This window comes from Eptatretus burgeri, chromosome 7, assembly GCF_056783735.1.
Source record: "Eptatretus burgeri isolate ZD-2024b chromosome 7, Ebu_testis_v1, whole genome shotgun sequence".
NCBI classification, from domain to species: domain Eukaryota; kingdom Metazoa; phylum Chordata; class Myxini; order Myxiniformes; family Myxinidae; genus Eptatretus; species Eptatretus burgeri.
In genome coordinates, this window is record NC_140967.1 from 32,247,793 (window position 1) to 32,263,112 (window position 15,320).

The 15,320-nt window shown below is 42.7% G+C and overlaps 2 protein-coding genes across 2 annotated transcripts in view; one reads left to right on the top strand and one right to left on the bottom strand.

Moving 5' to 3' along the window:
- The window catches only part of HTR2A (5-hydroxytryptamine receptor 2A), a 48,125-nt gene extending 33,858 nt beyond the window's left edge, over positions 1–14,267 (top strand). The window contains exons 4-6 of the mRNA XM_085887954.1: positions 10,370–10,548; positions 10,696–11,093; positions 12,610–14,267. Of these exons, the coding sequence (XP_085744080.1) occupies positions 10,370–10,548; positions 10,696–11,093; positions 12,610–12,892 (860 nt within the window). The 3' untranslated portion in view covers positions 12,893–14,267. The remainder of the gene's footprint in view (positions 1–10,369; positions 10,549–10,695; positions 11,094–12,609) is intronic.
- PSMD1 (proteasome 26S subunit, non-ATPase 1) overlaps positions 1–15,320 on the bottom strand; it is a 294,517-nt gene that overhangs the window by 125,401 nt on the left and 153,796 nt on the right. The window lies entirely within an intron of this gene.

Consider the following 15,320-nt stretch of genomic DNA (forward strand, 5'->3'; position numbering starts at 1 on the left):
CTCTTACGACACACAGGAATATGGTACACCTATTCTAACCGGGGTATATATATATATATATATATATATATATATATATATATATATATATATATATATATATATATATATATATATATATATATAATACTAAGGAATTCAAGATTCTCAAGCTGTTCACATTGTAAAGAAATATGCCAATATGCTCACCATGAAGATAACTAAATGGCCACCTTTTCACAAGTGAACAGGAACAGGCCTGAAAATTGAGAAACTTCTGCTAGACAATGTAAAACCTCAACAGCACAAGGGAGGGTCAGGTGATCACTCAAAATTTGCCTTTTAAAGCAGTTGTTGGACTTCCAGATTCGCAGGGGATACGTTCCTGAAAAATACCGTGAATGTTGAAACAGCGAATGTCGGGCCATTGTTTCAATGGGAAAAAGGAGGATAGGTTCCCAGTGGTTCATGATTCAGAAGGGAAAAATCAAAAATTCCACTAAAAACTGTGAATATGCTCATGAAAACGCAAAGCACAGGGCCACGATGTCGAATCTGCAAATGTCGGGCCATTGTTTCAATGGGAAAAAGGGGGATGGGCTCCCAACAGTTTGTGATTTTTTAAGGAAAATTTTAAAAAATATTACGAACACAAAAGCACATGCTTAAAGTTTCATTAAAAAAAAATACTCACAAATAAAAGAACAACAGAAGATGGTCTTTCCAATTTTTATTGAAGAGAGGGTACCTCTTCCTCCACTTCACTGCTGCCCTCCTCCTCCTCCTCCTCCTCCTCCTAAGCCTGAATGATGCCCTCCAACTCCTCAATCAGCCCCTCACCATGCAAGGCTATGAGCTTCTCCATTTCCTCAGGCTCCATATCGTCAAAACCTTCTCCTAACAACCTCCTGTGCCAACCCGGCAATTTTCAGCCTCTCCTCGGTGTTGGTGGAAAAACCTCTGAAGTTGTTGACTGCCTGTGGCCATAGGTTGTGCCAGCAAGCATTGATGGTGGAGGCTTTCACCTCAGCCAGCGAGTCCTTGATGGCACTGATGCAGTGCACCATGTTGAAATCCTTCGCACATTGCATGAGGGTAAATGCAGAGTCAAACTCCAGAGCATCCAAGATGCAAGGGAAGGTGCGGTGGGTGTAATGCATTTTAAATATTGAAATCACACCTTAGTCGAGTGGATGGATCAGGGAGGTGGTGCTGGGTGGCAGGAAGATGATCTCGACATTGGCATGGGCCAACTTCAGCTGCTCAGGGTGACCAGAAGTGTTGTCTACCAGCGGGAGAATCATGACGGAGAGGTTCTTGTCTGCCAGGTACCTCTCCACTTGAGGGACGAAACAATTGTGGAACCATTCCATAAAGATTGTAGCTGTTACCCATGCCTTTCTGTTGGCCCTCCAAAATATGGGCAGAGTTTGTTTGTTTTTGCCCTTGAGAGCACGTAGGTTTAGGGAACAATCCAGCATTATAGGTTTGATCATGCAGTCCCCTATGGTGTTGACGCAGGGAAGAGGAGATACCCGGTCCTTCGCAGACTTGAAGCCTGATGCTGACCTCTCTCATTTTGAGATGAAAGTCCTCGTGGGGATTTTTTTTTTCCAGAACAGGCCGGCCTCGTCTGCGTTGAAGATCTGCTCCAGTACATACCCCTTCTCCTCGATGAGCTGCGCAAGTTGAACAGGGAAAGTTCTAGCTGCCTCGCGGTCCGCTGAGGCATGCTCGCCTTTGGGCTTTACATTATGGAGACGGTACCGCCTCTTGAAGCAGTGAAACCATCCCTTGTTGGCTTGGAAGGAACTCGTACCCACATCACTCATACCAGCATCGCTCATGCTTGCAACGCCACCCACGCCAGACAGATCGTAAATGCGCTTTTCCTTTTCCAGAATCAGTGATCCGCTTAAAGGCACACTTTTCTGGCCATTGTCCTCCACACATATTTAATGCCTTCTCCACCAATTTGATATGCGCGTCTCTGATTTGAGTAACCACTTTGGTGCTGGGTACTGCGCTCACCGTGAAGTCTGCGAATCGCCTTCTTGTACCTCTTTATGTAGCGCACAGACGACGCGTTCTCGCCATAGTAACTGCCCACAGATGCCACACTCTCACCCCTTTGTTTAGGCATGGCTTGCAGAAGATGGTTTTTTCACTGTGTTTATTCGTGGCTGGTGGGGAAAAAAATTGCGCCCACAAGGAAAGAAAAAAAACCTATGTAGTCCAGGAGCCCAGAAGGTTGATTCAAGTGAAAAGCACCGGAACGTTTGACCTCATGGGCTGATGGGGTTATCCACCGACATGACAAAAATGCATTGCTGCCGGGTCTGAGCCGTGGCTTTCCCCCCGAAATCACTCAATCAGTGACGCCATTACTGAAAAACCTAATTTCCTCAATATCTAGAAAACTATGCATGATAATATCACGAATAAGGTGTCCATACCTATGTTTTCATGGTCAATCATTACCCTGATGCTACGTATATTGCTAGAAAATGTATAGTTTACCACGTAAATGCATGGTTCATCCACTAAATTAGCGACGCCATTACCGAAACCTCACTATCTGAAAAACTGTGCGTGATAATATCACAAATAAGGTGTCCACACCGATATTTTTATGGTCAATCATTACCCTGACACCTGTGTTATTACTGGGAAATGTGTAGTTTACCATGTAAATGTGGAGCCCACCCGCTCAAAAAGCGACACAATCACCGAACAACGTTATATGGAAAACTTGCAAATGTGCAGTTCACATAATTAACTTGATGTCCTCTTGGCATTACAAGTCTTCTCTATCACTTTCATCACTCTCATCACTGTTCTCACTCCAAGCATTATCTGACTCTTCCTCATCAACTGAATTATCTTCCACGCCATCCCCATCACACTCATGTGGGCCTGTGAGGGACTCTGGAACTGAACTTCCTGGATACCAGTCTGGTTCAAAGCAGTTTTGAGACAATTTCCATCCATAGTCTGTCGGACTCGCCCCACCAGTTGGATCTGTCTGATCAGCTCTCTTCCAGATTCTTGCCACATAGTGCGCCCTTTTCATATGATTACCAAGTGTCTTGGCACACGGGGGAAGAGAGGCACAGTTTATCTTCTTTATTCTGGCAAGGGGCTCCTTTTCGTCACCACCACCCATTCGCATGAACACCTTGTATCTGGCTTCATCAATGTCAGAGGTTTTGAAGCCATACAGCACGCAAAGGGTGTAACAGCTTGGACGTCTACCTCCTTAGCTGTTAGAGATCGCAATGCCATCACATGAGCTGCATCTGACTCCATCCGCTGGAAGGGCTTCACTTTGCCCTTTCTGTAGAAACACGATGTGAAATCACAACCAATCAAGGCATGAAGGCCGATTCGTGCTTCAGTGATACCAGTCTGTTTCTTCTCAAGAATGTCAGCTAGTTTAGTGACATCAATGTACCTTCGGTGGTTGCCAGATCCATAGTCCATGATGATGTTGATCCCTTCCGACCTTCCAGAAAGCCCAAGCAGAATGATGAAGATGTCCTTATCAGTGGACCTTACTAGAATGTCACCAGTGGAAATGTTGTTTGCGTGAAAGGCAATGAGTGTGTCAGCTTCCTCATGTCGACATTGGAGGTGATTCAGTTCCTCTATTTGCAGCACATCATCCTCGGTGTTCTTCATCTCCATACACACACCACCATGTGAAAGTTTTTTTTTTCCAAGAATTGAACCATATTGGAGCTTCTTCCATTCCTCCATTACAAACTGGGCAAACTCTTCCTTGAATGATCCACTTTTGAGTAACTCTGTGCCACTCTGTCGCTGAGCCTGGTCAGGTCCAGTAATGATGAATGATTGAGGAGTAGTTGAACGAAGCAGGTTTCGCTCGGTATCTTTGATTGATGGTGACTGGTACTTGTCGAGCACTAAATGGATTTGCTCCCCACGATACAAACATACTTTTGCCAAAAGATCCTTTGCCATGTTTGCATATGTGGACTTGCTGTGCTGCATATGCAGCACGGTTTCATGGAGAATAATACCGCCATCAATCACTGCGGCTGTTATTGGGGGAAGACTGTTGTCATCGAGAAACACTTCCTGTCTACTTTCAAGTTTCTTTGTGAGAGATGCCTTGTCTGTCTTCAGGGCACGTTTCTTTTCTCCTCTTTCTTTGCAAATTATACAAACGGGGGCGTCATTTGCCATGATCTGTAAATAACAAAAAGGGACAGAGACCAATGCATTATTTGCCACATTGTAACAAAAGACAGAGATGGTACGACTCCAGTAGGCAACTTTCAGGGTGAACTCAACATTTTCAAGCACTTGAGTTGGCATTGTAATATTTCACCATAAAAACATGGGTATAGACACCTTATTTGTGATATTATCATGCAATGCTTTTCAGATATTAATGGAAATGGGTTTTTCCGCAATGGCGTTGCTAACTGAGTGGGTGAACTAAACATTTACACGGTAAACTATACATTTTTTAGCAATAATGCGGGTGTCAGTGTAATATAATTAACCATGAAAACATAGGTGTACACACCTTATTTGTTATATCATGCATATTTTCCAGATATTGAGCAAAATAGGTTTATCGGTAATGGCGTCACTAATTGAGTGATTTCGGGGGGAAAGCCACGGGTCAGACCCGGCAGCATTGCATTTTTGTGACGTCGGTGGATGACCCCATCAGCCCATGAGGTCAAACATTCGTGCGCTTTTCACTTGAATAAACCTTCTGGGCTCCTGGACTAATGAATACGCGAAGCACAGGGCCACAAATGTATGAACAGGCCACATTTTGTTCGCAGTGAATACGTGGGGTCTGCGAATAGCGGAACCATGAATGTCAGGGTCCAACTGGTATTTTGCCCTGCAGCAACATGTTTGTAGTACAGAGGGAGCTGATGAACTTGATATCAGTTCAACAATAGTTAAATCCCAAATTGAACTTGGAAAAAACTGAAAATTGAAATTGAACCTGAAATAGCTAAATCCCAAATTCCTGTCCTAACTACTTATTCGAGCACCAAGCCTGGCCGGCCGATTCGTGAAAGACTGGACCCATAAACATCCCCCGGCCAACCCCTCAAGGACGTGCCATAATGCTACACAGTGCACCGCTCTACTACACCTAACGATAATCCAACAAGGTGCACCCACGATAGCAGGCCATAATCTTACAAAGTACACCGCTCTACACCAAACAGTAATCCGACAGAGTGCCCATTTCGTAAATACCCAAATTTAGCTGAACTCCACTTTCCTGCAAATCAACACAAACACATTTATTACCGAGACAACAGTACCTCCAATGAACAAAACAGTGCCAAAAAAAAAAAAAAACACGCATGATGTAAGTTCTTTCAGAGCACAAATTATTTTGAATGCCAACGTTGCATTTCTGAACTTCGGACGAAACATTACAAAAGGTTTTTCACAGCAGCCCAGATGTCCATCGCAATGAAGTGCGCAAGCACCATAACCGTAAAACACGAAAACACGATACAGCACGCGGAGTTGATAACACCCACCGCACACAACATCAGCCCAAGAGATGAACAAATGGAATTTTCAGCAGCTGGTAATGAGTGTTCATGTGTTGGAGCATATTGGAGCTCAATTCCAAAAATAAAATACCACTATTAGTTACACATAACGAAAATCTTGTTCATCACGTTCTATGTGGATCTACACCACCAATTACAGTCTCCCCAAAATAAAAACAATCAGTACATAGGACAGCTCACAGCAGCTCGTTTCACCATGTCATTCAACTCCAAGCAAAGTTAATTTGGAAAACTATTCGTCAACAAAATGACCAAAGGAAGCGAGTGCGTTCCCCGGCATCGATGCTTCACCGATCACAGTTGCATTGTCACACCTTCGAACATGCTTTTGCCCACAACACTTCCATATGCAGAGCACGCGAGAGCGAGGGCCACAATGGCTTTGTTTTATGCAGGACACATTGGTGGTGATGACCACACATCAACAGTTACGGGTCGGTGACTGTTCAATGATGTTGAATCGACGACACGACTGGGTGCAAACCCAAAAGAGAAAATGACAATAATAATAATAATAATAATAATAATAATAATAATAGTAATAATAATAAAAAAGCAAGAGGAAATACGGTACGTGTCGCAATAAAGAAGAAGGAAACTGATGAAATCCGAGGCGTGCATTGCTTTCGAGTAAGCTTACGCGACAATAACAATTAAAGGGAAATTCAACTCCAATTCCATAAAACAAGAAATGTTTGACGTAATTGTAATCAGATTATAATGAAATCAAATTTTTATCCAAGTAATGCAACATTAGGCAGCAACTTTAGTGCCCTTCTCTCAGCAATCTCTGTGAAGGGAGGGGGGATGGAATTAAAAAAAAAAGAAAAAAAGACGACAATAATTAAAAATAAATAAATAATTAGCCACTTTGTGCAGATAAGAATGTAGAATTGAAAATTACGTTTTTCATCAAATCTGGCAGTTTCCACTTTTCCAAGTTAGGGTTTGGTTTCCAATTAAAAAAAAAAAAAATAAAAATAAAAATAACTTTGCTGTAACCCGGATCAATACAAATAGCCACCCGAATCCCTCTCAAGCGTACGCAATAAATACACAGCCCCCCACATCTACTTTCTCAACAATCCTCTGGAAGAAATCCATTCATTCAAGCTTCTGGGCCTCACTATCTGCCATGATCTTTCCTGGGAAAGCCACCAAAGTCAGTCGCCGACTGGGAATCGTCCGTCGTGCAAAGTCCTTCCTCGGCCCAGCTGAGCTCCTGACCACATACAAAGCTTTCGTCCACAGGCTGATGGAGTACTGCTTTCCCCTCTGGGCTGGTGCTCCCGCCTCTCACCTGTCTCGGCTTCACGCTGTGGAAACCAAGGCATTTAGGATCATTGGTATCACACACGATGAGGCCGAGTCTTTGGTTCTCTCACTCTCACCACAAGCAGGTCGGTGGTTTTTGTCTTCTACCATCTCCTCTCCAGTCTCGCCCCCACTCCTGCTCTGTCTGCAATATGTCCCTACCCCTACCGCCCCCCCCCATATTTTCGCAGGGCTATCAAGGTCCGCCAGCACCCCCATTATGGTATAACTATCAAAATCACGAATCACTGCTCACCTTCACTCTTTCATTCCTCTTTTTCCCGCCTTTGGAATAAACTCCCACACTCTCTTCAATCCCATTCTTCCCGCCAGGCCTTCAAAACAGTTGTTCACCGCCACCTCTTATCTTCCCCCATCTAAAACCACGATCCTTTCTACCCCCGTTAATCCACCCCAAACCCACCTCATTCAAATTACTTCCCTGCTCTCCTTCCTGAAAGTCCCTGTCGTATAAGGTCCTGAAAGTCGCTTTGGTGTCTATCTTGTTTACCCCATGTTCCCCCACCCCATCCCTCTCCCTTCCACAGATCTTCTAATGTCTCTGTTCCCCACTGTTTTGTCCTTCCCTCTCCCACCCCTCGTCTCATGCCCCCTTTGCTGTGTTAGCCCTCATACGAGCCTCGACAATGTATCCCAAAAAACAACAACAAAAAAAACCTAAATGTCTCTCGCAGCAGCCCAGATGTAATCATTGTCTTATAATTCCCACTATTGTCTATTTTGGCTGACAGCCTGAAATCTTTGTCAATGACACGAGGGGTAGAATCCCCCCTCATGGTCAATGGCCAATCCTGCTCTCAAGTACCACTTCTGAATTTGATTTCCATTCTGCTCCCCTTTTTATTTCAAACTTGGGGTCTGCAGTGCCATTGTCTTTCATGCAATAACAAGCTGCTACATTGGCCCAACTCTGAAAACAGTAACAAATAGAATCACAGGCATCCGCAAGAGAATGCAAGTGTCTCCCTTAATTTGCATTCGTTCACAAGAAATGTAATCACAGGTTTTGAATTTTGACCAGTGGAAAATCGAAACTGCCCTCTTGAAACCATATAAATCAGAGTTGAAAAAAATGCATGACAACAAACATTACAAAATGATGGTGAATGTATCATTATTGCTGAGTGGCCAGGTAAAACAGGTGGCCACATAATCAAGACGGTTGAACTGAAGATCGCAAAATATTGCTCTCGACGGAGTCGATGCAAACATGAATGCTGAATATTTTGGCTGAAAGACAGGTGGACATATAATCAAGGTCTAAAAAGTATTAAATAAAAAATAGGTCAACTATCATATCAGGTCAAAATAGGTCAGCATGACCTCGTTTGCAAAAGGATTCACCATACCCCAGGGTGTGTCATGACCTATGTGTGAACATGTAAGCCTTCACTAAATTAAGAAATCATGACACCAGACCGATGCCGACCTGCGTTAGTCTGTACAGTGTGCTAAGGTAGTTTTTGTGCCAGGTCTTGTTGGATTGGTTTAAAATTTGAAATATTTTAGCTGGCCCTAAACCTTAATTTTGTGACCTCTTTTGACCTTTGACCCCAGTAGAATTGTGAAAACGCCTAGTTTGAAATCATTTTCAGCATTCCTAATTTTTTGATGTTCATGTACCATTCTCCTTATGGCATTGGTAATGCCAAAGCAGTTTCTTGGCAAGGGTTATACCGGGTGGTTAGCCATCCTTTTAAATGCTGAGCGTCAAGCAAGGAAGCAGTACGTACCATTTTTTAAAGTCTTTGGTGTGACTCGCTCGGGGTTTGAACCAAGAATGGGGGCCGAATCAATAAAAAAGCAGTCTGCGTGTAATCGACGTACCTCGATAACAGATTAAAAGAGAATTGGCTCAGAAATGAAGGAATGTTGTGCAATTGTAATGTGTTGGAAACAAGGAAACAAGGAAACGAAGAAAGAAAAGGAAGAAGAAACTGCAAAAAAAAAACGAAAAAAAAAACAATACACTCCCGTCCGTGGAGGAGGAGAGACAAAAACATAATAACTCGGCATGGTGTAGGTCTGTAGGACGTTTCGATTTCGAGGAGCAAGTGAGACGTCAGCCCGAGTCGGGCAACGTCGTCCCGTCCGATTGATAACCCAAGCTCAAATCATACCACTTTGACAAAGGGTGACAAAAGATTCCAATTGAAGACGATGTGGCAAGCATGCAGGGCATGTGGAAATATTGCTCAACGCCTCACGTTGTAAACGACTAATGCCATCTCTCACCGCTCGCAACCAAAGGTATATTATTAGATGACACCGCGCTAATGAGATGCAAGCCTTTGCAGCAATACATTCACCATTCAATAGTGGAAGGTTTATGCCATCGGGATGCCTGTAATGGAATGTGCGGAGAAAAACATTCTGTTAACAGTGATGGCATAATCCTTCCAAAAACGCATTCTCCTGAACTATCGGTGACTGCACGTTGCTTCTATAATGCTTATATCCATCCTCAACATGCCAGATCAAGAGCTCACAGGGTAATTCAAGGTGTGATCTTCCTGCAGGTAGCATGTTGAGCTTTAAGGGTGGCGGGGGAGGGCGCACTGTGTACAAGAAATTGTCTGGATCCACCGGGGTTTTCATTAGAGGTTGAGGCTCGTGGAAGAACGTGACAAGGAAGGTGGAAGGTCAAAGTGACATTGAGTGAGGAGTGAGGGTTAAAAGAGTCAAAAAAAAAAAATCTATTTTGAAACGAATACATCAAAAATAAAATACTATAAAGAGGGGATGTTGAAATGACCAAAAGTAGGTACGGAAGACCAAATAAGATGGCGACGACCTACAATGTTAAAGGACTGCAGAAAAGAGCAAGCACGTTGAACAAATTCAGGGTGACCAACCCAGAGAAGAGAGAGATGAGGGACAATGTTGTAAAGGTGAGCAAAGAGCTTGGATAATAGATAACAAGGAATGGGTTAGTTGATTAACGCATGCAATGAAGAGGGGTTGGAGAAAGCCAGAAGACACACGGGACAAAGAGAAGAGTCATGTAATCGGTATAGATTTGACTTGGGTCTTGTTCAACGTTCTCATTCTGCCATGTTCGTTAACAAGCTGAACAAAAACGTACTTGTGATCGCATGATGTCGTTATACACATGTATGTGCAGCTGAAACTGCACACCGATTTCCCAGCGAATAACACGTCTTGTGATGGCACAACTTGCACGTGGTAAATGGAGCTGAAGCATGTGGTCTGTCGAGGTCAACTCCGTACATCATGGAGTGAAGCGTGTTTGGAAATACATATTCATGTGAAACTTCAGAACAAGTTAAACTAATCTTATGAACGAAGGATGGAAACGGAAGTTTTATTTATTTTTGCTTTTCATGGTGCAATACCCACTGATTAATCATCAAAGTGATGCATTGGGCTGAATGGCCTTTATCTGCCCTGGTACGGTGACTTGCACGATGCCATTTTCTTGTGCATAATGAGCGTACCCTCCATGTGCTCAGGAATCTCTATGCCCGTGCCAATTATCAGCTCTCATGACATATCAAAGGTATACAAGGCACACCAGTGTCTGCTCAACTTCAGCGAGTTTGTGATCTACGGCTCACTTTCTGCTTTCTTCCTGCCGCTCATCATCATGGTGGTCAGCTACGTGCTCACAGTCCACACGCTTCGGCGCCAGGCAAGGTTATGGTAATGAGTAACTCGGCGAGCAGAATAACATATGGGAAATAATGGAGGAACGGGAATGAAATAATGCGCGGCCACCATTACATCACTGTACCACTAACGCCGTTTTGTTTTGTTTTTTCATGTTACATCAGCGCAGGCTGCAATCTATGGTTCAGATGAGAGGTCAGCGTCACGGCCTCCAGCTTCCTCAGGACAAGGCTCATCTCCATGGGCCTCAACGCGGATGTCAGTTTGTCGAGAAAGTTCTGCCGGACACAGGCCATCAACGGCATCACAGCGGCGGACGGCACAGGCTATCAACAATGAACGGAGAGCCTCCAAGGTTCTCGGAATTGTCTTCGCACTCTTTGTTGCCATGTGGTGCCCGTTCTTTGTCACAAACGTGCTCACGGCACTATGCCCGGCACACCTATGCCGCCCTGCTACACTTGAGCAACTTCTGCAGGTCTTTGTCTGGGTTGGTTACGTTTCGTCCGGGGTCAACCCTCTAGTGTACACACTGTTCAACCGCACCTATCGGCAAGCATTCGCCAGGTAAGCAAGCACCATTTTCTTTATTGAATTGGCTAACATGTTTAGTCAAACAAGAACCAATGTATATGCCTCAAATTAGAAGTTCGAAAAAAAAAATAGCTTCAATGAATTATGACAGATAGACAAAATTCCCAATAAGAGTCAGAATGGGTTTCAATATAGTGGGAGTAGACCGCTGTGATAGATGGTCGGCAAACAAAATTGGGGATGGCAGCTTGAATCTCAAGCATTAATCCGAGTCAAAATGATCCAACTAAATTAAGATGCCCTCAAACCTTTGTCCTCGCAAGAAAGAGACCAAAATCCTGCGAGGTAAATGCTGGTATTCAAAATAAACACTGGAACAATCTGCAGTGGAGCAGCAACGTACAGTACACTGATAAACACCATAGGCCTTATGAACATACAATGTAGGGCAGCACTTGGGATACAATGGCAAGGGGGAAAGGCGTACATTGAAGCTTGTGAGAAATCAACTGCATATGAAGCAGGAGGTGTGTTGCACACATGTTCAGTTGTTAGAAAAGCACAACCGAATTCCATGCATAATCAGAGCCTGGAGTCATAATTCTGCAACGACGACAACGTTTGCCAGAATGCTCTACAAGAGGTGCATGTCAGGTTGTCAAGCGACAACCTGTGATCGAAGATGGCACCACGAGCTGGCATTTTAAAGCCAAAACGATCACTAACCGGTTGACTAAAAGCTCATTTGAGAGAGCAAAAATGGACGATCGCAATTGGATCCTTCAGAAATCTGACCCCAGATCAAGGCGTTCATCATCTAACAGCAACCATTTGAGAAATTCCTACTTCGCATCAATTCTCAACAGCTCGATCCACTCAAATTTTCACGTGCCCTTTACGACAATGCTCAGTGCAAATGGATAGTTGAGTGGCATTTTGAGCATTTGTGCCATTGTTCAAAGGAATCCAACTTTACTGCAAAATGGTGCTCACTCGGTGCCCCTGCCGATTCGCTGCCACGCAACTTCAAATCGATCTGCACATCAGCTTGCATGGGGGTTCAGCTATTTACGAGCAAAAGCACGTACAATGTTATTTTACAGACAACAAGCAGCGGGCATAATCGATGAATGAAAGTAGATTGTAAATTATCAGTGGGGAGAAGATGTGTTCAATCTCTACACCCGATGATCCATGGCCAAATATGACAATCAGGGGAATGACCTGTTATGCACATATGATGCGCTACATTAAATTAAAAGCAAGAACTGCACTTCATTAGTTTACGGGAACAATTGCTTTGCATTTAAGTAAAATCTTTGCAAAACGCCGATGAGCAAAGAGAGGTGTGATGGAATCACTTGCACCCTTAACAAAAACGAGTGAAAATGCTCGAGTGAGCATCCAAAATGTAAACCCTAAACCAAAGACGAATGATAAATGTTTTACTCAAACTGCTTCATGTCACGATCAGCAAGCTCAGGTAGAATGTTAAGTTCTCTGTATAATGACCATTGATTTTGGACTCCCATTCATTGAACGTGTGCAGGTATATCAGCTGTGACTGCCGAAGCCAGCCTGCGCAACCCCTTCCTTTTCAGCTGTACAGCCGCAACGTGTCACGCAGCTTCTCCGTGTATGTGGCTCCCTTTGAGGAGGTACAGCCTTCCCACTCGACCTCACGTTACCGCAATGGTAGGTGGCGAAGCAACGGGCCAAGCCACAGAGTCAGGGAGCACTGCGACAAAGGATTAGCCACTGCAGCTACACCTGGAGCACAACCAGATCAATCACCATCCAGTGGTCCCCTGGAAGCTGGGAGCCTCAGATGAACTGTGACAGAACATTGTGTTTTTTGGCAAATACCACCATGAACAAGGCTTTTTGAGTCTCAGGCAAGCACAGTAGCTTAGCCTTGACAAAAGGAGCAATGTCAAAGGTTGATGGTTTTCCACAGGTATTCAGAAGCATCAAAAGATATCGGAAGCATGATTTTCTATTTGGTAATTTATCACAGTCATCGTCACAAATTCAACATCCCACAGGTTGCCAATTGAATTGGCATATATTTTGGTGACCATTGGTTTTCCCCAGTGCTTCCAAACAACAATTTCCCGAATTATATATTCATCATGACCAAGGTCACAATCCTGGAAGCAGCCGAATGGAGTCCATTTTTCACCAACACTTTGATATCAAGTCTTTGGTCAATTACATCACAACGCTGAGCCACACAAACTCTGGCACAAGGGTCAACAGATTAGCCTGGCAGTCAACAACTTTTGTCAATTATCTTGGCACTTCCTGCATGGAGAGCAATTGTAAGGGACATTGTTGTGACTTGGCGAGATCAGAGCGGTCACACGTTCAGCAGACGGAAAGTATTGTCCCCTATTTTCTGCCCACAAAACTACACTATTTGGATGTGATGTGATCATTATTCAATATATCAATGTACAAAGAAAAAATCCATGTTTCATGGCTGCATTTTCAGACATTTCTTATTCAGGATTATTCTTGAGGAACCTGACAGTGCTCGACTTGCAAGAAACTTAGTCAATGGAAGGCTGTGCAAAATAAATAAATAAATAAACAAACAAACAAACAAATAAATAAATAAATAAATAAATAAATGGGACTGGTAAGCGCAAATGCCTTAAAGCAGGCCACACAGCAGCCAGTATTAAAAAAAGCCTTCAAATTCTGAGTGAAGTGTAGAAACCAACAAATATTTGAGCCCACAGTTATAAGCTGATTTTTCTCAACTGCAAAGCTTTCAAAACAACATTAATAAATTCAAAGTCTCCAATCACCATTCAAAGTGCTTCGTAGAAGTCCCAAAACTTCCCATGCGGTCCTTATCTTTTTGCCAAGAACTTATAAAGAGGTAAAACGAACTTGGCCATCTGAAGCACATTACATTTCACAAGGGATTAACTCCCTGTACATCACCAAACTCTCTATGGGTAAGTTGGAAAAGTTTGACGTTAAAAAATCAGTTGAAAACAATCCTTTCACATTTTAAAAGCAATTAACCTGTGCACATGTGAAGGTAACAAAAGTCTTTGCTGCTAAAATTATAAATGTTTGCATAAACATGAATAATATGTGAACTTTGCAACACCGAGTGGTGGTGGTTCAATGTCCCTGCAGTCAAATGCTCAATTTAGAAATAGAAATGCCTCCAATAAAACCAAAAATTAAGTACAAGAATATATATATATATATATATATATATATATATATATATATATATATATATATATATATATATATATATATATATATATATATATATATATATACACACATAAATATAAATATATATGTATATCAACTGTCCAGAATATAATTGACATCTCACTTTTAATTTACGAGGTTAATTTTCCAAGTCAACAATATTGAGTGATCACCTTTGCTACAGACTAAAGCAAAATTTTGGATGACATGTTTTTTTTTTTTTTTTTTGTTTTTTGCTGAAGGCAAAAAAATAAAGAAAAAAGTGCATATCAGTTCAAAACACCATATGACATAAAATTATTTATTTATGACACAAGTGTAATCTATTTTTGCATTATTAAAGGGTTTGTTTTAAAACTCATCATCACAAGGTTGCTGCATCAGCAGCCAGATGTTTCAAGTCAGCATGACTCGTTTTGGATTCCTGAAGTCTGAGCAGAAACAGCAGTTTGGTACGCAGCTCATTCCAAACTACAAATGCATGTGTCTTGTAACCATGAGGAAAAAAAAAAAAATCAACAACTAGCATTGCCAGTAGTGTACAAGAATAATCCCTGCAATTTCCCAAAATTACAAACAATTCCTGTATCCTCCTATACATATCAGGATATAGCTTCTGCTGTTAACAGAATAAATGTGTTTCAATCAAGTGCACTGCCTTCGTCGAGTCCCTTTCTTCACTTCCATATCAAATTAAATGTGATAAGCAGAAAGGCAAAGGAGTGAAACGTAGTTATTTTAGAAAGTCAAGTTCAACATTGTAAACAGCTCATGGGATATAAAAATCACATCACATGTGCTGGTACAAGCCGAGTAGAGAAGCTTGTACACAACTAAAGTGAGGAGTAAAACGTTAGGACTCACCTAACAAATTAATAAATGAATGCGATTCCCAGCAGTGGCCTAAACCATCCATCCATTGGGACCATACTCTGTGCAGAGCGTTGGTGCTGCCAAAGCAGTCTCCTGGGATATTGGGCAAAATCCTGTACGGATCGCCACTCCGACGCAGGATACCAG